At 42.4% G+C, this 22,711-nt stretch overlaps 1 protein-coding gene and 1 long non-coding RNA gene across 9 annotated transcripts; one reads left to right on the plus strand and one right to left on the minus strand.

The window, feature by feature from the left end:
• Positions 1–245: 245 nt before the first annotated feature.
• LOC123401266 lies at positions 246–19,497 on the plus strand. 8 transcript variants are annotated; one of them, XR_006611063.1, is made up of 11 exons: positions 246–430; positions 1,503–1,812; positions 3,369–3,465; positions 3,562–3,653; positions 5,242–5,354; positions 9,209–9,723; positions 10,348–10,398; positions 10,513–10,781; positions 11,053–11,108; positions 18,476–19,068; positions 19,251–19,497. It is a non-coding gene; the product is annotated as an uncharacterized LOC123401266 (long non-coding RNA). The 8 variants fall into 8 exon arrangements; XR_006611062.1 differs by having other exon boundaries at positions 9,212–9,723; XR_006611064.1 differs by lacking the exon at positions 3,369–3,465 and having other exon boundaries at positions 251–430; positions 9,212–9,723.
• Positions 18,683–21,322, minus strand: LOC123401265 (cinnamoyl-CoA reductase 1-like). The gene is made up of 6 exons (XM_045095024.1): positions 20,796–21,322; positions 20,527–20,681; positions 20,246–20,431; positions 19,788–20,143; positions 19,209–19,368; positions 18,683–18,941 (listed from the first exon to the last, which is right to left on the minus strand). The coding sequence occupies exons 1-6, from the start codon at positions 20,902–20,904 to the stop codon at positions 18,873–18,875; spliced, it is 1,035 nt and encodes a 344-aa protein (XP_044950959.1). The 5' UTR covers positions 20,905–21,322; the 3' UTR covers positions 18,683–18,872.
• Positions 21,323–22,711: the final 1,389 nt, after the last annotated feature.

Below are 22,711 nucleotides of genomic sequence, written 5' to 3' on the forward strand. Positions count from 1 at the left end.
AGTCCAATCTGCTCCAAGCCCAGATTTGTTTTTTTAGGGGTAGCCCATAGCCCATATATGCTCTTCTTTGTAGGGATAGACCTTATATTATTTGAGTCCAAGACATATTGAGGCCCGATAGGGCGAGACTTTGAAGCCCATCACAAATCCATGACATGACGGCCGCTTCTCCCTGTTTCCTTCCCTCCCCGCACTTCGCTGCCGCCAATCCACCACCGCTCACCGCCCACCGCCGTCGAGAGGGAAAGGCGTCGGCTCACAGAGCCATCCACCGACCCAGCATTTCCACACCAAAAGCCCCAGTAAATTGGTTTCGTCTCCGGGCTCTGCGACGATGGAGGGAGGAAGAGGGGCAGAGCACCGCAAATTCCACTGCCACAGCCTCGCGCGGCCGCCTCGTCCTTCTCCGGCATCGCGCGACCCCTAGCAGGTTCGAGACGCCCCCACCCCCTCGGCTCCGCCCCAGCCTCTCCCTCCGAGCTCTAGTCGATTCGTCCCGCTTACACCGTGCAAAGGCAGAGGCGAATTGAGGCGGCGCTTCGCACGGCTTGGGTTCGTGAGAGAGCCGGTGATTGGGCGCTGTTTACGCTACCTTTGTGGTTCCGTCGCGGCATCTGTGTGCGCCTCTGCCTATGAAGTGAGGCTGCAGAGTCGCGTGCGGCTTCGTTATGATCATTTGATCGATAAGCTTTGATTAGTCATTCTCCCGAGTTGGGGTTTGTTCATCATCGTTTGATACGAAATGAGTTTTATTTCGAACTTATACGCATGTGCGGGAGCAGTTACCTGTTCTGCATTACGTTGGAGTCTGTTTCTGCAATCTGAGAATCAAGTGCCTGATCATCATCTACAATGTGAGCGGTTACCTGTTCATGCCGTGCTCTGTAGATTCCTGAGTCAATTGCAATATCTTACTACAAACGGCTCTGATCAAATTTTTGGAATGTACACATGTGGATCTCTATTGCAGTTGCCTCACAAGAAATCCTGATTGCATAGCTCTTGCACTATGTTTATGTCGCTAAGTTTTTGTGGTTAGTTTTTTTTTTCTACTGAATACATCAACAGCCTTCCATTTTGCCTTGAATCGGTGAATTCATTTGATGCCAAATACGCAATCGGTGAAGAGTTCTTGCGCTGATAGTAGCCACCAATAGTTGTTATGATGATCTAGAAATTATAGCATTGATTTCCAGGGAATGTAACTACTCTGTTAAAAACTTAAAATGCTTAATAAGAAATGTTGTCAATGTGTGTGCGATCCATGATATTGAAAGACATGGACATCGACTAGCTTGTTCACCCAACTATAGTTTTAATTATCATTTTTAATAGTGTAGGAACATTTGATTCTTCCAGAAAACAAACAACTGTTTGATGGAAGAAAACGAATAATTCTATTTCTGTTTTTCTGTCTTACATCAGGAATGTTTCATTCTATTTGATTCAGAAATAGTTACTGAAATCTGGACATTATTTCACACGTTTCTTGGAACATACAGATTAGTTAACAAAGAAAAATGATGTGGCGAAGATCTTCCTAAAGGAAATCAAGACGATGAGATAGGAATGGAGATGTAATGTGGTTTGTTGGAGATGCCAAAGGTAGGAGATGAAGGACGGTTGGAAATGGGGATACTGGAGGATAATTGTAGCTTCACTGGAGCCTGGGGCGAGAGGTGGGGGCTGTCTGTCCAGGCCGCAGTGCAGCTGGGCCAAACATCGCTTACAGTTTAAGCTGTAGCCTGTTATGAAGTAAAAGCTGCGGAGGTACAGTTTCGGCCACTATGTGCGGGAAGATGAGAAATCAAGGTACGGGATTTGATGACTCTAATTTTTCTTTTACCCCTTAATAATTCTGTAGATCCCCGTGTATTTATTTGAATCCTGTTTGTTTGACGTAGGATTTATGCTGCACTGATCTATGCCACTATCATCTCCTGTTTGTTATCTACTTCATAGGTTATATATATGATCTTGTTTCCACTTGTGGGTATAGGTATTTTCATTGGACCCTCTGTCATATTTAGGTTGCCTATTTGGCAGTTGGCACTTGCTATTTGCTAATATAGGATGGTAATCACATAATGATAAAATATTAAGTCATACAAAATGATCCGAAATTCAGAAGCTGCCATGTTGTTGTTATTGTTACAAGCTAGCCTATGGTTGGAGAAACAAGCCTGCAATGTGACATTAACACTGCAAGATGGAATGATGGTTTGGAAAATCTAAGCGTGTTGGGGTAGATTTTACCATGGGTGGGTTGTGTCAAAAAGGGAGAAAATCAGCGATAATGACCAAACATTCATAAGATGTGACTTTTCGAATTGGATAAATCACATTCAAATGTTGCGATCTGTAAATTGTGAATTTTAATTGTAATATTTATTAAAGCCAGCACTGATTCACCCAAAGAAAGCGATGTCGGTGGAGACTTTAAATGGTGGACCGCAAACGAACGTGGCAACCTCATCCTACTGTGGTGTCCTCTAGTTGTACTAGAGTCTAGATGAGTCAGCTTGTACCTCTTATGCACTCATCATATCAACAAAAGTTGGTTTTGCTCGAATCAAGTTTATATGTCAGCAAGACCATTTAGCTTAGGAGCTGATACCAGACATAGATTTATTCTGTGAAATTAATCTGACTGTACATTGTCCTGCTGGTATCTGCATTGTTCAGTAGACTCCAAGGTTAATTATGTGTTACTCCCTCCGTTCACAAATATAAGATGTTCTAACTTTTTTTCTAAATCAAATGTATTTAGACACGTTTTAATGTGTTTGGTCATATTGAAATATCCAAAACATTTTATACACCCTCCGTTCCTAAATACAGTATAAGTTTTTTTTAGAGATTTCACTACAGACTACATACGGATGTATATAGACATACTTTCGAGTGTAGATTCACTTATTTTGCTTCGTATATAGTCTCTAGTGGAATTTTTTAAAAGACATACTCCCTCTGTCCGAAATTATTTGTCACAAAAATGGATACAAATGGATACATCCATTTCTATGACAAGTATTTCCGGACGGAGGGAGTATTTGTAAACGGAGGAAGTACTTACTTCTCAGTAATAGTAAAGTTGGTCCCATGGGTCCATACAAGTCAAGGTAGTTTGTAAGTTTATTTGATACATCACGTCCTCCAATTAGTTGTTCCTTGATTCTAGAACAGTGCATGGTCCAGTTAACCAGCAGACCCTCTTGTGAATTACTGCTGATCTGGTCGAATGCCAGAACCCAGCAATTAACCCATATCATAGAATCACGGAGGGGATGGATCGGGCATTCGTGTAGGTCCTGCTAGAAATTATGGTGTGGCGCACTAAACTTGACTTTGACAACTTGTCTGTGCAGTAGCAGCAATTGGCGCATGCATGTAGGTTCCATGGGGCACTCAGCGAGATTCAATCTTCACGTGACATTTAGGCCGACCTTTTATTATGGATCGCTGGTGAGGGGTCCTTCCCATGCTCCTCTTGCCGGTGGTCCTAGCTTGTTGCGGATAGCCGTTCAGTTCCATGTCAAAACGGTCGTCTTCTGAATGCAGGGGGGAAGAATCGTAAAAGTTTCAGGTGTCAACAAATTGTGTCGCTGCGGAAAAGAGGGATCTGACCAAAGCAGCGGCCTTGGTAGGGCAAGGTAATGCTGGCTTCCTTTGCTTAACAGTGCCTCATATTTCAGTGTCAGTTACATCACTTATCCTGCTAGCTCCATTGTTTTCAAGATCTGTCTGGTCAGTCGGCCGGCCACGATCTTACAGGCTACTAGATGCAGGCAGCATAATGCTTTGTTCGCTTATCTTTTTCCTTTGGTGACTACGATGGGAAAAAAGAGTTATCACAACATGACATTGCATCTATTCTCTGGGGAAAAGAGATTGCGTAGGTGTCAAAGGATGTGTGGTTATTCTGTAGCACGAAAAACGTACTGTGCCTGGATGAGTCTGGATTGATCTAACGGCTCCCTGACTAGTAGATTGGTCCCACATAGCCTTCAATGGTCTATCTAAACGCTGGCTGGCCTGCAAGTGCCATCTCAGTCACATCTGCAACACCTCACGCAAGTGGGCGAACCCACCAGTGCGAGGAAGCTATATGTCTATTTCCGGAGTACAAAGCTATTCCAGATACAAAAAATTGTGGAGGATAGACACAACTAGCTTTTGCACTGCCTCATACGTGGTTTAAGATGTTCCTGGTACTGAACACGAGATGCATGCATCATTGTTTCACAACAGTGCTCGTTACATAGATTCTGATTAAATGGGACTGTGATTTGTTTTGCTGTAGGATAGCTGCATCAAGGCATGCCGTGTCGTCTAATATAAGCTTGACTTGTCACGTCCTTCCTGCTTTCCTAATTGTTTAACTCTTGCTACTGATGCGTCCATATTACACTGTTGCATAATGAGTTCAAGCAAGTAGGCTCCATTTGGCATTGTAGCAGAGTTGATGGATAGTTACAGAATTTCCTTCACAGAACCTTGTGAGGTTTTCATAGTGCAAATGGTTAATGTATGGTTGCATTGTCATAACTATTCTGGAACGCACCATAGGCGCTGGTGGGTGCAAGCTGTTGATACCTGCTGTGGTTGGAAGAGATCTGCAGTTGGAACCACAAATAAAAATAATTTATTACACAGTGTGTGATTTTAGAGGAAAATTCAACTTTGCGTGTAAATTGATCAAAACTCTCAACAGTGCCCTTAATCTTCACGTTTTATTCAGTTCTACCCAATAATTCTTAGTTGTTGCATTCTTTTGTCAAGCATTAGTTCCGTTCCCAAGTAAAGCTGGAAATGCAGGCTGGGAGTTGTTGATTGCATTACAGCATCTTTTCACGACAAAATGGGTTGTTATGGAGACTTTGGGCTCTTAGCAAAATTTTCTCTTAGGGGCCCGGAAGAATATTTTGCAGTACTGAAATTCCAGAAGTTTGGTATGGTTTACCATTTTAAAGGAGCTGTATATAGAGCTTCTAAGTGAGTAGAATCAGTGTAAATAATAATATTCCTGTAAAAGCTGGAAAGTTAACCAGTTGGATTTTTCTTATAGGTGGCTGATATGAAACAAAACCAAACGAAGTTGATGGGCTCCAAATTCCATGTTTTCAGGAATAATTATTTAGTATTTATTATTTAAACTTTTATATGTTTGCTACTACATACTTCAAATTTCTATCTAGATTTATCAAACAATTATGATTTTTTTTCTTTTGATATAATTAGATGTGATATTCGAATTGGTATTATCCTCAATGACCTATAAGGTTCATCGCCAACCACCGATATTTTAATGGTTTAGTCGGGATATTTTCTGAGTTGGCAATTGCATCTCCCAGGTATGTAAATACTTTTGAGATATACTTTGTATTATCTTTTCAGTGTTATCATAAAGTTGTCATACAATATGTTGTTTTGAAATTTCTGCATGAAATGTATGTGGTAAATAAAATCACGAAATATATTTTTGGAAAGAATTACCTTGGATGCTTGAGCTTCTATGTTAGCTCAGTGACTATTTTAAAAGGGCATAAACTGAATATATTTTAAACAATCAGGTGAGGCTAGTTTCCCTCTCTTTTTTACAACACAAGGCTGCTGTCATCATCATTATCATCATGTTTGTCTATGGAAAAATAGTGTAGTTGAGACTAAGTGAAAACTGCAAGCTCTCAAAGTAAATACAATAACCAAAAACCTCGTATGAAGGAAAATAATCAAGATGGAGTACTAGCTATTTAAAATTTACAATCGAGATGCAGTACAGACGAGATGTGATCGAACTCAGGGTTGTTAGCTGAGAACCTAAGATGAGTAAACTGAGCTATACTATGCTGAGATGTCAGGCTACTATATATACTTGTTTGCTTAAGTATATATACTGTATAAGATATTGAGTACAGATAAGATATACGATCCTAGTACCTGGGATCTGTCGGTGTCATTTATAGCTACTACTGTTCATAACGAAATCCAAAACCCAAACCAGAGAAAAGTTGACACGTGCTTGTACTTCCAAATATCCAATCTAAATCACTGCTGTATCCAAGTGACATGTTCCTTTCGATGCACATGAGAGAAGATTCCTCGAAAGTACTCTAGGAACAAGAGAAAATCTGTGTACCTTGGAGCTAGTATATTCAGATGAGGTGTGATCTTCAAGTCAAGTTACCTGTCGTACTCCACACTTGGTACTACTCAATTATTCAGGTTTAGTAGTGTTAAATTGAAGCTTTTAGAATCTAGGCTCTGTTTTGTTCATATACTCCCTCCCTACCAAATTACACTACATATTAGATTTTTTTCAATATCAAACTTTGTAAACTCTGACCAAGTTTATGGAAAAACTTATCAACACTTCGAATAACAAATCAGTATCATTAAATTCATTGTGAAATATATTTTCCCATGGTATGTTCATATATTCCGTATGGTAGATATGGATAATTTTCTCTATAAACTTGATCAAAAATTGTGGAACTTGAATTTTGAGAAAACTTGATAAAAAATGGTAGATATGGTCATAATGTGGTTGATAGAAAGGGGGGTTGTCAGGAAGGCGCAGGGCGCTATGGAAGGGGTGGGGTGGCAAGGCGGCGTGGGAGAGACACCGGCTACGAGCGGTGTGGGCAAGCAGTCTTCCTAGTGACTGAGGGGGGGTTCATCGATTGGGGGTGAGAGGGGAAGACGATTCGGAGGTTGAATAAAGCACCTGAGTCGTTGGATGTAAATCGTATGGACGGGGGCATATAATTGAGTGAAACTAGAAAATATTTCAAGCCACTTGACGTATAGTTGCTCCTTCAGAATATATGATCCCTCCTTTTTCCATAATATAGACATATAACTTCTGGTCTGAGTCAAACTTTATAAAGTTTGACCAAGTTTACGACACCAAATAAATAGTATAGAAACATATTTCATGGCTTAAGATATGTTTTAGGTGCAGAAATCATGCTGATTTTTATTAGGGGTGTTTAAACTCCGAACATTTCCATTTCCCTGCGAGCAATTAATTTCTTTAATTCATCTTTTTGTGCTCCGAAACATTCAGACAGACGTTAGTGTTACGTAGGTTGGGGGAGTTGTCTGGGAATAAAATCCATTCTCAAGGGTATGGTTGTAAGTTTTACATTTACCAGAAGACAATGGTGTACTGCGGCCACTCTACCCGCCACTGCCCAGGACGAGGCTCCAAGCCCTCAGGGAGGCCGGACAGCGAGGCCCCACACACCCATGACCACTCACGCCTAGCCACGTAAAGGTCTGGTGTCAGACCCACGCCCGTGGGCCCGCCGTTAGCACGGCCAATCAAGGCTCGACAACGGCGTTCCTAATCTCTCCGACACGGCCCGCTGTTTACGATTATTATCACTGCCGAGGGTCACCTCGAGAACGAGACGCAGAGAAAACAGTGAGTAGGAGAGGAAGGGGGATTTATGCCTTTTCGTTTCTATATATTTCCCGGTGGTTTTTCTCGCCCTCACGCACACCACCACCGATCCCTCTTCTTTTTTACTTTTCCTGGCCGGCCGGATTCTTTACTGGAAAAGAGGGGGAGACGAGGACGTACGCATGCCACCTTTCGCGGCCGTGGGGTGTTGAAAATGGCTGCTCCTATTGGCTGATGGGAAAAGGCGCCACAAGATAACGTCTTGGGGCCTACGGCCGGCGACCACATCGCATGGGGACATGTCTTCGGTACCACACACTCCCTCATGACTGCTAGTACTCACTAAGCAGTGCATTAAGCTAACCTACCTCTCTCTCTCTCTCTGCATTATTATTTTTTTGTAAAAATGATGAAAGCGAATTTCTGTCCTTTTCAGGATGTAACACCTGCACAGTAAGGTAATGTTCTAGATTTTTTTTGAAAGACCAATCGTCTAAGCCTTCTATAATCCTGTGTTCTTTAATAGTATGAATCACAATCAAACTGGTCAGTAGTGACTAAGACTAAACATGGGATGGACTAGGAGCAGTGGTAGATCTTGAAAGTGCTCTTTTGACACCCGACTACCTTTTTCTTGTCCAATTAGATTTCTGATCTTTAGGTGTGTCCTTGAAGATTCACAATTTCACATGCCTCTGTGCCATCTCCGGACAGCTTGCATGTGTCGCTACCACTCTAGTTCTATTTTTGAAAATCATGACTAATTCCCGTCTATCACCACCGCCATCCAACGAATGACCATTCATTTAAAGCCGACATCAATTTGAGTTGACAATCCAGAAGGCCGAAGGGCCTTGACGTTGGCACTTGAAAATTATCTGATACGCAAAATTTAGATCAATGTGGTCATGTCTCTATCGGTTTTCGCCTGTTTTTTTGTGACAATTTTCTTCTTAATTGATGTACGAGGTCCATTTAAAGAATAACAATTAGATCAACATGCCTTAAATTTTGACTTAAATCCAAGATATTCTTTACTGTATTGTTTGTGTACAAATCCTACTTACAAAGAAAAGAGAATGCACATGTTAACTCGGGAGCTGGCTGTGTTTTTTTATTCTGTTCTTTATCAGATTCATTTTTATCTGTTTGCCAATGAGTCCACTAAAGTCCGTGCCTCTAGTAGCCAGGATTTATAAGAGAGGGAGTATTTGTCAACTTGGAGAGGGAGGGGGTGAGAAGTGACCTTGCTTCCTTTAAATTTCGTTGTTGAGAGTACACAGTGAAGGTTATACCTTTCTTCATATTTATGCTGGCTAATCTCTCGTTTTCGATTGAAGTTCTTAGATTTTTATGAATGGTTTCTCGTACATGACATGTACAGTCATACCGTTAATATGTATAAGGGAGTGATTGCAACGGGTAATGGCACTAGCACAATTTTAATTAATTCAAAATCGGCCCATGAACTATGTGACAAGGGTATGTGGAATATTGAATATCCGACGACCACTCAAAAATCAAGCTGTACTAGCTTGTACCCTTGAAGATCAAGATATGCAAAGAGAATATATGGCTTATGCATGCTTGAACTTTGGTATAACTGAACAGTATAGTTGCATTGCATCACCCTTCAGCTGTGTATGTGGTTTGCTAGCATTATTGGTATTCTTGCTCAATTCAATCTGAATTATCTCTGTCTCTGTTATGTATTATTGCCATTTTGTGTTGATAGCTGATTAGTCTCCTTCGTGTCTTCTTACACATTTGGTTCTAATTTCTTCTGTGTAATATATATAGCAGATAGGGGGCACCAAAAGCCATAGACAACGGAGGGACCATCATGGATGGTTTCATGGATGCTGGACAGTTGCAGATAAGTATCCTTTTATTCTATGGTATACACGAAGCCAGCAAGGGGATCATGAGATCAAACCAGATACTCGTGGCTGTGTGAATTGGCTGGTGGGAAGTAGCTTAATATATCCAGGTTTAATTTCCAAGAGACAAAAAAAGAAACAGTGGTTATGAAAACTTAAAATGGACCAAGGACATAAAATTATAAGGCCTCGTTTGAGATACTAGCTACAGAGTATTGTCGTACAATGGACAGTGCTAGGTTAAATTCATTTTTTGGGTGGGATATTTGTACTATGTAGGACCGCTCAAAGAATATAATATTATGGACAATTAATTAAAGATGCATACTGTAGTGTCAACTGTTGCTGATTGGAACTACTACTTGGCAGCAGCAGCCTGGGCCGGGGTACTACTCCCGGTACTACTTAAAACCATGGGAGGTCTCAGCGCTGGAGGTACGACCAGCTATCCCATCCATCTCCCCTGCTCCAAAACCAAACACCAAGAAAGAGAGAGAGAGGCCTTTCTCTCACCACCTCTCCTCCTTTCAATTCCAGTACGGCGGCCGCTCACCGGATCCAAGAAGAAAAAACCTCTCCCATGCATCTGAGGTTTTATGTGGGTTTCCTTTTGGATTTTGGGTTTTTTTTGCTACTTTTGTGTCGGAAGTTGTTCTTCTGTTTTGCAATCTGTGAAGTAATGTTAACTCCTGGTGTGTAGAGGCCCTCGAGAGATTGACAGAAGAGAGTGAGCACACGGCGTGATGCCGGCATAACATGTATGCCGTCTTCGCCGCGTGCTCACTCCTCTTTCTGTCAGCCTCTTTCTCTCAGGAGTTTACGTTACATTCAGATCTACTGGTGGGTATGTAGAACTAATTTGATTTAATTTCAATTCAGTAGTTCATAATTTTCCACACAAAAAAGAAGGTTAAACCCTGCTTGTGAGAGGAACTCAGCCACAAAAGGAAGACAGCCGCTCTTCTCTGATTTTTCTCCCACTTTACCATGCCACTTCCTTATCTCTTAGATGTGTGCGCAGGCATTTTTTTTTTTGCACTGTTGTTTTGATCTTTTCAGTCAAGTTGCTCCTGGGAACTACTACCGAGGAGAGTGATACGGCTGCTAGTGGTAATTTTAAGGAGTGGCAGCTGTAGCTAGGCTTGTAGCTAGTACTGGAATAAATGATTGGATTTGTTACTTGTTTTTTTCATCCCCAGATTGTTTTATCTTCCCCCTTTGCAGTTGTACTCGCCTTGGGAGCTGAATCATGGAGATGCTGCCGGTACACTGCAAGTCTGCAACATGCGGCTTCTCTCTTTCTCTCCCTAACAACCCCCCTTCTTCTTTCCTGTTGCCTTGTTTTCATGGAAGCAGGTTTTAGCCATGGTGGTGGGGCTTCATCAAGTTCTTGTTGGGGTAAAAATGGAGCATGGAGTAAGCTAAGAGATGAGCCATTTTTGGCAAGGAAGGTGGCCTCACTTTGCTTTTGCCAGATCTAGTTTGCATCTTAGGTTAGGCCTCTTGTCTTTCTCTCACTTTGGCCTTTGGTTCTCTCTCTCTCTCTCTCTCTCTCCTTCCTGTTCCACACACACGCTGTAAAAGGGTAACTCCTGCTGTTGCAGTTTTACTGATGGGGGCTTGCATATGTCTGTTTGCTTTTCATTTGTTCAAGTTTTCGTTTTCCTTTTGATGTTGCCAGTTGCTTGATTATATTCTGGGTTACACCTTGTTGTCATCTTCACTGCTACTCACCGGTCCTTCTGCCATTATTCCTTTTTCCAGGATGAGGGCATCATGTTAATAGCCAACGTAACAGCTGCACCATCAATTTGCACAAGGTACTATTCCCATGCTTATATTATCTGGTGCTTCCGTGAGGAGTGAATTGCAGCTGCTTTTGGTGTCATTGAGATGTGCTATTGGTTGCATCTGTATAAAATTTAGTTTCCCTTGCTTTCACATGCATGTTGTTTGGTCTATGAGTGAGGAGTGGATAAGAATGAGTCTCCAGGTGATTGATATGTGTGCTTGATTAACTGAAGCTGTTCTTTATATTTAGAAGAATAAAATTAAAAGAAGTCCACCTTGCTTGTTGAACACAGCGACATGCCGAGAAGAATCTGAATCGTGTCTAGTAACCTACCTAATTAAGCACAACCATATCAATTTGTGTGGAGAAAATAAGTGACGCGTAGTAAAAACTAATCTCTTGAATGATCTGGTTGATGTGATTCAAGGTGATGGACGCTTCAGACAAGTTAGTTGCCAGTCAACATATATGCATATATATATAGACCCATTCTCCAATCGATGGTAAATCATTATTCGCTCATTAAATTGTCAACATCCTCCTGGTAAGATTGTTTGTGGTGGTAGTTTTCTCTAGTTAGCTACGTGTTAGTTTTCTGTGATTCAGTAAAAGTTTAGTTATTTCTGTGGATCCATTGTGTTGATGTGATGTATTATTTCTCATTCCTTCATTTAATTATGGAAGTTCTTATTATTTTATCTTTTTAGCTACCTTACTTGGAAGTGCATTAGTTTTTAGCGACCTTGTTACTTCATGTTGTCCATATATCTATCTAATTCAGATTCACCTTGTTTTTCACAAATTTCAACCAGCATATGTTTGCTTTCATCGTCCCTTCCCCTAAATGTCCTCATATAAAAGCATATGATAGCATTACATCCGTGGAAAGCATATGTGCAACGCGTCCAAGTTGAAAAAAGGTGTGCAAATTGTGGCAGATTCAGCTATGGTTGGATTAAGTAATTTGGTTTACTAATCTGAGTGTGTTAGTTATGATGCTAGATCCGCCTTGAAAATTATCACTCAATTTCATGTGGCAAGATACATATCCCAGCGTTTACTTTAATTGCTTCAAAAATAGTAATTCCAAACCGGTTTGTGGCTTATTTCATCTTTCATCTACCTTTTCTCAATGCTTGCTGAAGGAAAGAGATGCGAAGGGGAGAACTTGTAGACATTGAACTGCGCTCGTCCTTAGAGTCTTACTGTCAAATTGTGTTTATAATTTGACTTGTAAATAAATGTACATGCTTTCGAACTATAAAAGGTGATTTTCCGTATACCACCATTTTAAGTTATGGAACCACTGAAATTCAGTTGGAGCTTCTTTGAACTACATATTATTTCCCATCGAGCTAACTCGTAGTTTATATATTGCAAACGAAAGTATATAACAAAGATTACCATGATAGTAATTTAATCAGTAAGTATTTACTAATGTCTCACGCATGTTTGAGGAACTTACATGCATTTTGAGTGTGAATGATTTCTCTGGTGTTGTGTCTCTGTGTTATGCAGTTAGTCTGGGAAATGTTTAACAATTCTTAGAGATAAGCAATTGTTGTTTCAAAAGCCACCACGATATGGATGCTTGAATCGCAAGGTCTAGCAAATCTCACATTGATTGATGGAAATTGTCTTAAAAGACTGTTTATTTTGCAATCTTATTCATAACTACCATAACTTGTGAATCTTATAAAGTTAAGGGACATTTACATTTTCTTCCCTAACTTTGACCCGACCTCATCTTTATCCCTAAAAAAACAATGTTCAACTTTGCCCCTCTTTTGTTAGATGTCGTTATGGAAATACCCTTCCGTGCCGTTTCCGTCCCCGATCAAAGGGGTTTGACCGTTAGATCGTGGAGGAAAAACTATGTTCAGGAAATAACTTGATAACGGTCAAACCCCTTTGACAAGACGAAAACGGCACGGAAGGGTATTTTTATAACGCCATCTAACGGAAGAGCAAAGTTAAGCACTGTTTTTTAAGGGTAAAGATGAGTTCGGGACAAAGTTAGAGAAAAAAATGAAATTGGTCCTAAAGTTAATGGTATTCTTTGGTTGCGCCCTTATTGTGTCCATTCTCTTTTCATGACATTCTTGAGCATGTATATATGGCTAACCAGACAATTCTATTCTCCCGCCTGTCCTTTCCAATATTAGACACTCTATCACATAATCTTTGTGCTGTTCAAAATATGCCTTATAAAAATGGCATACATTTAGAGAGACATATAATTGTACACATATAAAGAGAATATATGCATGTTCCACTATTTGTTACTGACCTTACATAAGCCATCGAACATGGGAAATGCATACCGTTGCATGCATGTTCTTTTCCATTGTGTTTACATAAGCCTTTTGAAAGGTTTCATTAGAAGATTACATACAGATTTATAAAGACATATTTTAGAGTGTAGACTCATTCATTTTGTTTTGTATGTAGTCCCCTAGTAAAATCTTTAAGAAAAACTTATATTTAAAAATGAAGGAAGTAATAAATATTTTCATTGCATGTACAATATGTTTTTTTGTTTTTGAACAAAGGCAAAAAAATTAACCATGTTTCATTGAGAAAAGTAAAGTCATCTACAAACAAGGCTAGCTGTAGCCAAACTGCCAAAGTGCAGACTAATCTCCCGGCCTTTTGTGTTGGATGTTGACCGTTCAGCCAATATGCATGGGCTTGTGATGTTCCATTCGTAAATATAAGACGCTTTAGAAATTTTATTATGAACTACTTCGTCCGTCTCAAAATAAGTGTCGTTGCTCTAGTATAAAAATTCTACTAACTTAGTGTTAAATATGCGACACTTATTTTGGAACGGAGGGAGTATATATGAATGTATATAGACATATTTTAGATTGTAGATTCACTCATTTTGCTGTGTATGTAGTATATAGTAAAATCTTTAAAATGTCTTATATTTAGAAATAGAGGGAGTAGATAATAGTAAGATCAGTGGACCTATGATTGGGAATATTTGTTTAATTCAGGTTTGAGACAAATATTAGTTAGAATGGATAGATAAGCGACAATATCTGTGAGAAACTAAATATCCGATTTATCTTATAATTACAAGAGAGGAAGTAAACAACATGTAATATACTACACGATACCTTGGGCATGTTGCCGCGAAACTGGATATGTAGTTTCTAAATATTGCGTAGAATACTAATTCAGCCCCTACGTTTTAAACTATGTGAGAAGTTTTTGCATGAGCAAAAGAGAAATCTTAACATGAAAATTTGTGCATGTCACAATTAAATACAGTACAATGCGATTTAAAACTCAATGCATGTCAATCTAAAGAGTACTCCCCCCTTTCCTTAATATAAGTCTTTTAAGAGATTTTATTAAAGTACTACATACAGAGCAAAATAAATAAATTTATATTTTAAAATATGTCTATATAGATCCGTATGTAGTCTTTTAGTAAATTGCTCTAAAAAGATTTATATTTAAGAATGGAGGAAGTATAACTTTTGGATGATGTGAAGGCACGCATGTTGAGATAACTAAAAGTAGTCCCGATCGCTCTCTTAGGCATATTGGATTATTATGTTCATTCCTGGGTTGGAACAGACCCGATGAAAATCAGGCAGACACGAGTTAGTTCAAATTTCCTATTTGCTAGTGATCAGGCTAGGGCAACAAGTAAAGATCTATAATGAGGCAGTTTTCACAGGTTGGTGAGGGGGGTGATCTGCAAAAAATAACACTACATTTCAAGTTCAATTCTAATTTGCGATAACATTCCTTGGGCGCCTAAAAAATGTACCGTTTCCCTTACTAATTTTCTCAGTAAATAGACGCTTACTTGATTTAATGATGGTTCTGACTAGTTAGATCCGTTTGTAAACACTCACACTACATAAATTGGACAGAGGGCCCACTTGTTAGGATCCCCTCCCCCGCGATCCCAACGACACCCACCTCACTCCCTCTCCCACGCCGCGTCATCTAGTTTATGGCTCGATATCCACCACCCGATGTCCCATCTCGTGCAGCGTCACACTGGATCCCGCGACATGGCCCCTTCTCCTAACCTAACAAGCTTCGCCCTTCCCCGCTCTGGCATGCGGCTAGTTGATCCCCTTCGTGTCCACGAGGTCATTGCCACCGCTCTCTAGCTTGGGGCGCACGGGTCAGTGCCATTGGAGAGCTCATGGCCACGGGCGAGTGGGTTTTGAGCTCTCCGGCGTGTGCCGGTGCTGTGATTCCTGACCGAGGCAAAGGTGCCCACTGAGGAGCTACCGTGTGTGTTGCAGCCTACGCATTGTGATTCTTGATTGAGTCCGGGGTGCCCACTGAGGAGCTACCGTGTGTGTTGCAGCCTACGCATTGTGATTCTTGATTGAGTCCGGGGTGCCCACTCAGGAGCTAGCGCCCGTGTTGCGGCTACTGCGTTCCTAGTGTCAGGCCCTCACAACTAGGGAACAGAACCTGCCCTAGTGCGCCGACTGGGAAGAAGTATGCCATGTCGCCGCTCTCCCCACGTGAAGCTAGTGTGTGGTCGCTGGAGTTGGTTTTCGGGGCTTCTCCGCTATCGCCTATGTCCCTTCCGGTGGTGACATGCTTGCGGGCACAATAGCGTTCCTAACATAATTTTGTTTCTTGGGTGTTTTGTGCAATTTCTATAGGGACCCTTTTGTAAGTTTAGCTGATGACTGGTGGGCCCCATCTCTAACTTAAAGGTCAACAAATGGCGTTGATCGGTTTATGCCATGTCAACGCTTGCACGCGGGCCATTTTTGTCAAAAATTGGATTAATTTAGCCAAAACATGTCATAAGTGTTTATGTTGAAAAAATTAGCAAGAAAATCGGCAGATTTTTTAGGCGCCCAAGGAATGTGGTAGCAAATCTGGAATTGAACTTCAAATATGGTGTCTCACTCCAGGTTGATGAAAATCGTATTCAAACAACACTGGTAACTGTAGAAACATGAAGAATAAGATGGGGAAAAAAGATACGCGAAGCTCATTCTTTTTGTAGCGGAATATTATTAATCCCTAGTTAAGAAAAATGTAACAAGCTAAGTCACATCCGAAATGAAAGGGAAAACAAAAACGATTTCACTCGGGCGGTTTTATATCAGTAAATGAAGTTCTTAAAATGAACCTTGCATGTAACTTTACTAGACGTTCTGAGGTCTTTGGAACCCCTATTGCAGCTAATTATGCAAATGTATTATATCTAAAGCATTCCGGCCCATAGAAAAAATATGATATGCTTTGCAGCAAATAGCAAATAGCTTTAGCTACTTTTGTTGGAATTTTATACTCAGATCTTCGTATGATTCTATTCAAGTATACTGTGTGTACAAGCTTTTTGAAAACCACAACAAAATCGTTGCAATTATGCAACGTGACAGCAGCTAGTTGCGTGTACAAGTTCAAAGAACCAACTAGCTAGTAATAAAATACTCCAGTCGTTCCTAAATATAAGACCTTTTAAAGATTTCACTATGAACTACATACGAATGTATATAAATGCGTGTAGATTTATTCATTTTGTTCCATATGTAGTCTATAGTAAAATCTCTAAATGGTTTTATATTTAAAAACATAGGGAGTACCATGTATCATGCTGAGTAAAATCATGCATCTAATCTCCAGTCATTTTCATGTCATATGGTTTGAGTCATGAGGCGTGACTACGGTTAGAACGATTCCTCCATTTTAATTTAATTTTGAATTTATGTCGAATTGGGTATATGTATGGCTTCATATAAGTCGTTAAAAACAACTGCTGATTTGTTTTGTCCAATTTATATGTATTTTAAAACCACAACTCTGGGAGCCAACTCGTGTAACTTATCAAGGAAATCCAAAAAAAGTACTCCCTCCGTCCAAAAATTCTTGTCTTAAATTTGTCTACAAATGGATGTATCTAAATGCTAAAATATGACTAGATACATTCATATCTAGACAAATTTAAAACAACAATTTTGGAACTGAGGGAGTATGTATTTAATTTGATCATATCACAGATTTTCTTCATGGCGCAATTTCTTATTCATTGCGCATGGTGTGCATTGCAGATCGAGTGCACATTAGAAAGTAATTAAATATATGTTCCTTATGGACCGTTTCCTAGCAATCACTCTAAAATAAAATCTTTAAAAAGACTTATATTTAGGAGTATTATTCAACTGGGGCTGCTACCGTGCTACGTACGTGTACAGACCGCACAATCTGGGATGGATGTGCTCTCTCCTTGACACCAGTCTACATAACTTTGCCGAGGCTGGGAGCATATCAGTAGCACCAAATTACAGCAACATGTGTTATCGATACTTCACCCAAGCCACATAAACAGTCTTTTTTGCTTTGATTGTGTCGATCCATATCCTTGGTGTGAACTGTAAAAAGCCGTGGTCGACATATATATGTTTTTTTAAAAGAAGAATCAGGCCGTCATGTTCCAATGCTGGCGGAAAGAAGGACATGGCAGTACCATTGCCTTATTACCTGTCACACTTCATGAGGCATCACACCACCTACTGCCGTAACCTTGCAGGTTTGCGCTGTGGATCCCACCATGCATGCATGTACGCACCCGTGTTAATGATGAGAGCCTCGTATATACTTCCTCCGTTTCTAAATATAAATTTTTTAAACGATTTCACTATGGGACTACCCACAAAGTAAAATGAATGAATCTACAGTCTAAAGTGTGTCTATGGCCCTGTTTGGATCCTAGGGTTAGAGTGGGTTAGATTTGAACCATCTAACCCTCAAAGATCCAAACAGATGGGTTAGAGTTGGTTAGATGCATCTAACCCACCTAAAAACTCTAACCCAAAAGGTGCTTTTTTGGGTTAGAGTAGGTGGGATCCAGAAAAAGAGAGAGGTCCAAAGTAGCCAAATGATTAAAAAAAAGCATTTATTGTCCATCTAACCCTCTCATCCAAACACCTTTAGAGTTAGAGTTAGTTCAGGTTAGTTCAAGGATTAGAATCTAACTGTAACTCTAACCAGGTTAGAGTATCCAAACAGGGCCTATATATATCCGTATGTAGTCCTCTAGTGAAATTTTTAAAAAGACTTATATTATGGAACGGAGGGAGTATATACATATATGTCCTCATTAAGCATATTGAGGGTTGATTTTATGCGTCAACGGGAAGAGTGTGCTTCACACACGGTTTGGTATGGAGCTATAAACAACAGTATGCGAAACTATCATGTTTGCATACCTTTTGTGTGCATGTAGGTGTGTTGATTCTACTTGTGCTTCACCCCCAATAATAATAAATAATAAATAATAATAATAAACTACTACTTGTGCTTCACAAGCGATTGGGTTGATTCTTCATCAGATCGGAAGCACTACTGCCACTGAATGATGATTAATCCGTGTGCTGAATGGAACTGATTCCACAGGTACATATACAGTAGGCAAGATCAGAAGGGCAGTTAGAGAAGGCATACACACACACAAGATCACCAGGAACAAGAAGCAGAAGCTGGCCGGAACAGCATGACGACTGTACGAACGAGACCTCAAAGAGGGCACGGCCAAGTCGTGGATCAGTATTTGTACCCGCTGAGTCAGACAAGATGAAAAACTAGGTGCCGGGAGGAAGAACGTCGACCAGGGAAATTATCTAGCATGTATCACTGAAGTTGCTCTGTAACGACGTACCTGTTCCAGTCAACCGTGCAGGTCAACACGGCGCTGCTACATACATGAACTGGCTAACAACAAACATATCACTTAATCAAATGAATTACAATTCCCATGACGGCGAACTGCGTTGTTACTTTGCGCAGAAGCCTATCAAAGTTTCGACATAAACATGGGCGCCGGTGAATTCTGAGGCGGCGAACCCCCTCTACTAGCAAGCACCTGCAACGAGAAAATCGATGATCGAGTGAGGACCAATATGCGTGCTAGTACTGTATATCTTCAGAAAGTGTACATCAGGAATTAGTAGCAGATGAAGTGCATATTACAGATTCTGCTAATGATACAGGTATCAACGCTACCATGCATGTGGCTGTTCTATTTCCATCCTCCTTTCTGAAGAAACCTTTTTTTTTTCAAACTCCTTCTGAAGTAACTTGAGGTGTTCGAAATTGTTCAAATGGTTTCATATGGTGCTACGGTCTGTACCTTGGTGCCAGAAGCCTTCTTAATGAACCCCTTTTCTTGCAGGGAATTCACAGCTTCATAGAGGTATTCCTGCACAGGGGTGAACTTCATGCCTAGGTCCTTGAGAGGCTGGTTCGTGTACTTGTAACCCTTCTTTGGCGGATTCACCTCGTCCTTGCATCTGTACAGGTTTTGTGAAGGGTTAGAGACTTGTCACTGTCCAAAGATGCCCAACTAATTAAGTCATTGTTAAGCGTGTTGAGAAGCTTTAAAAGTTTAAAAAGTTAAGGATGCATGAGATCTCAAAGAAGTCTGCTTTGTCTTTAAGGCCAAGCAAAGCTATCACTTTCATTTTTAAGAAAGTTACAGGCAACCACCACCAACAACTTCTGTTGTACTAACGGACAATTGCAAGCAAGATTGTGTAGAAACGTTAGCACATTCGTGGAAAGAACTATTCTTAGTTCAGTACCACGATTAAGAACAGTGGAGTACTTGCTATTTTAATTTTGTCAGAATTATCTAACTGTCGGCTGAACGGGGATTCTGAAGTTTGGAGCATTCGTTTGAAGAGTAATGCAGGACGGTATATTAACGTACCTTGTGGGAATGGGGTACTCCGGGAAGAGGCCGGCGAGGATCCGGCAGAGCTCGCCGCGGTGCAGCGTCCTCTCGGCGCAGACGTAGCGGCGACCCCCGGCGTTGGGCGCCTGGAGCACCCTGACGTGCGCCTCGGCGGCGTCCTTGACATGCACGTAGGCGTGCGACTCGTTGACGTACGCCTTGGCCTCGCCGGTGAGGTACTTGAGTATGTGCTTGGTGCTGGTGTTCATACTGGGCTGCAGCAGCTCGCCGAGCGTCACCACCGGGATCACCACCGCCAGGTCCAGCCCCAGCGACCGCGCAGCCTCCCACGCGCCCCGCTCCGCGATCGTCTTGGCGTAGCAGTACCAGTTCTGCCGTCATCCGCGCGCGCGTCAATGGCGATTCGAGGGCGAAGATCGGGTGGATGAGTTAAAGTAAAGTTAGAGGCTGCGGGGCGCAGGTGCATGCCGGACCTTGGTTTGCTTGCAGTAGTCGAGGTCGCTCCAGCACGAGTCGTCGAGCGGCGCGTCGGGGTCGCGGTGGGGGTTCATGTACATGGTGCCGATGGTGGAGGACAGCACCACGCGCCGGACCCCGGCGCCGGCGGCCATCTCCACGACGTTGAGCGTCCCCGTGATCACCGGCTCGATGATCTCCTCCTGTCCAACGACACAACACAACCACCGTCAGCTTTGCTTTGTTAATTCCGGCGGAAATCGAGGTGGCCAAACCAAGCCGAGCGGCCGCCGCTTACGGGCGTGTCGTGCATCGGGGATGCGGTGTGGATGACGCCGTCGCAGCCGTGGAAGGCGGCGCGGAGGCTGGCCCGGTCGAGCAGGTCGACCTGCACCATGGTGAGCCGCTCCGCCGCGCCGTCGAGCGCCCACAGGTGCGCGTTCTTGGGGTCATCTGCGTCCAACCAAGAGCGGAGCTCGTCAGCCCAGTCCATTCGTGGACGCAAGAAGCGTCAAGCGAGCGAGCGAGCGAGAGAGAGAGGGGGAGGGAGAGAAAGAGGAAGCGTACCTGCGCGGCGGGAGGTGCCGCGGACGGCGTAGCCGCGGGCGAGGAGGAGCTTGACGATCCAGGAGCCAATGAAGCCGCCGGCGCCGGTGACGCAGACGACGGCGGCCATGGCCACGCCTGAGCGGACAGATGAATTAATGCTACCAAGGCAGGGGGAGGAAGGGAAGGGACCAAATCTTGGCGCAGCGTAAGTACTAGGCAGGCACTGAAGAGGGCGTGGACACACGATACTCTTTACTCTTTATCATCCGGGACGCTGGCCGGTCTCTTATCACTCGGCAGACCCCCGGTGAAGCGGCGGAGAAACCGAGCGGCAATTACCGTGAAAACTACCAGCGCGGGCCGGTCATGTCATGTGAGCTAGTGAGAACCGCGACTCGCGGACCGGGCAGGGACGACCCGGACGGCGACGAGACCACACCACACCACCGTGTGAACCTCTTCACGAGCACCGTGTGGAGTGCACTGCACACCAAGCGCGGTTGGAGTGGGGGGAAACAGTAAAGAAAACGACCTGGACCGATCGAGCTCCGGTGAAGGAGAACGTGTCTCCTCCGCCCCCTTTTGCTTTTGTTTAAATTTAAATCATGCCTCATGTGCCGCCCCGTCGTCGTCGTCGCGTTGCGTTCATAGGACGCTTCCGGTTCCGGGGACGGTGGCCATCTCATCGGGCTTGGGTTGGGTGCGCTGAACAATGGGACTCGTCGCCGTGTCGTTTTCTACGGTGGTTCTGCCACTGCCACTGCCCCTGCTGAGCTTGCAAGGATCATGTGTGTCCGTCCGGAAGCGCTTCCCGTCGCTTCGCTCAACACGTGAATGATGTTGAAGCTGGGCATGGGACTGGACGGTTGCTCTTGTCCGGGAGCGACTGGAGTAGGTGGGAGGGACCGACGGCGCCTGTTCATTTATTTTATTAATTTTTTGCTTTCTCACCTGTGTCGCAACGAAAATAAAATAGTACTCCCTCCGTTCCTAAATACAAGACCTTGTAGAGATTGGACTATAAACTATATACGAATGTATATAGACATATTTTAATGTATATATTCATTCATTTTACTTTGTATGTAATCTATAATGAAATTTTTACAAGGTATATTTAGGAACGGAGGGAGTACAGCATATCGGTGGGAAGCGAGCCTACACGTACGCCGGATACCGTTTGGCCTGCGCGCCAGATGCCGTTTGCTAGCATCCAACGTACGACTCGCCAGGCCGCGCGGGAAACATGACGGTGATAGCGCCCATGTTTCGCTTCGGAGAACACCCATGTTCGTTGTTTCTCGAGACGGACGCCTCTACAGGCCCTGGCCGAAATCACTCTTGTGCTTCTTGGACGCATGTTTGGTTCATAACTAATTAACTTTGTGGCTGTCATAAAAGGTATGGCTAATAAAACGACCGTCACAAATGTGGTAAGACTTGATAAGAGATTGAGCTTATGACATGTGGAATTGTGGACCATGTTGGGCAAGTCACAAATGTGACAGTGGTGACACGAGTAATTAAGGTTAGGCGTGACAACATTAGGCTGTAAACCAAACACGTCCTAACACTAGAACGATTGACCCTGTTTTATAAAAAATATATCATGATTTGGCTTTTTTCTATCGTCGTCGACCTTGACGTCAACCGTCATAGGCCGTGCAGTAGTGACCTGCTCAACATAACCGACGTCATCACACGGATAAATGTCTATCACCATCGAGTCTAGTGGTAGGGTATCAAAGAGTTAAGTGAGTGAGGGCTTGGGGTGGGGGAGGGGGCACTCATACGTCTTTAATGTATTTATAATTTTTAATTGTTTGATGCTATTATACTATCATTTTAGGGTGCTTTTTTAAGTATTTACTTGCGGATTTATATTATTTTTGAGCACTACCTATTAACTCAGTGTCAAATGCGAGTTATTGTTT

Source organism: Hordeum vulgare, chromosome 6H (assembly GCF_904849725.1).
Source record: "Hordeum vulgare subsp. vulgare chromosome 6H, MorexV3_pseudomolecules_assembly, whole genome shotgun sequence".
In the NCBI taxonomy this organism is placed as follows: Eukaryota; Viridiplantae; Streptophyta; class Magnoliopsida; order Poales; family Poaceae; genus Hordeum; species Hordeum vulgare.

What these genes read in the sequence shown, in the direction of transcription:
- LOC123401265 (XM_045095024.1), bottom strand. Translation starts at nt 20,904, where the DNA reads ATGGCCGCCGTCGTCTGCGTCACCGGCGCCGGCGGCTTCATTGGCTCC. An exon ending in ACTACTGCAAGCAAACCAAG is followed by an intron (nt 20,144 to 20,245) that starts GTCCGGCATGCA and finishes GGATGACGGCAG; the next exon opens with AACTGGTACTGCTACGCCAA. An exon ending in AGAAGGCTTCTGGCACCAAG is followed by an intron (nt 18,942 to 19,208) that starts GTACAGACCGTA and finishes TTCTCGTTGCAG; the next exon opens with GTGCTTGCTAGTAGAGGGGG.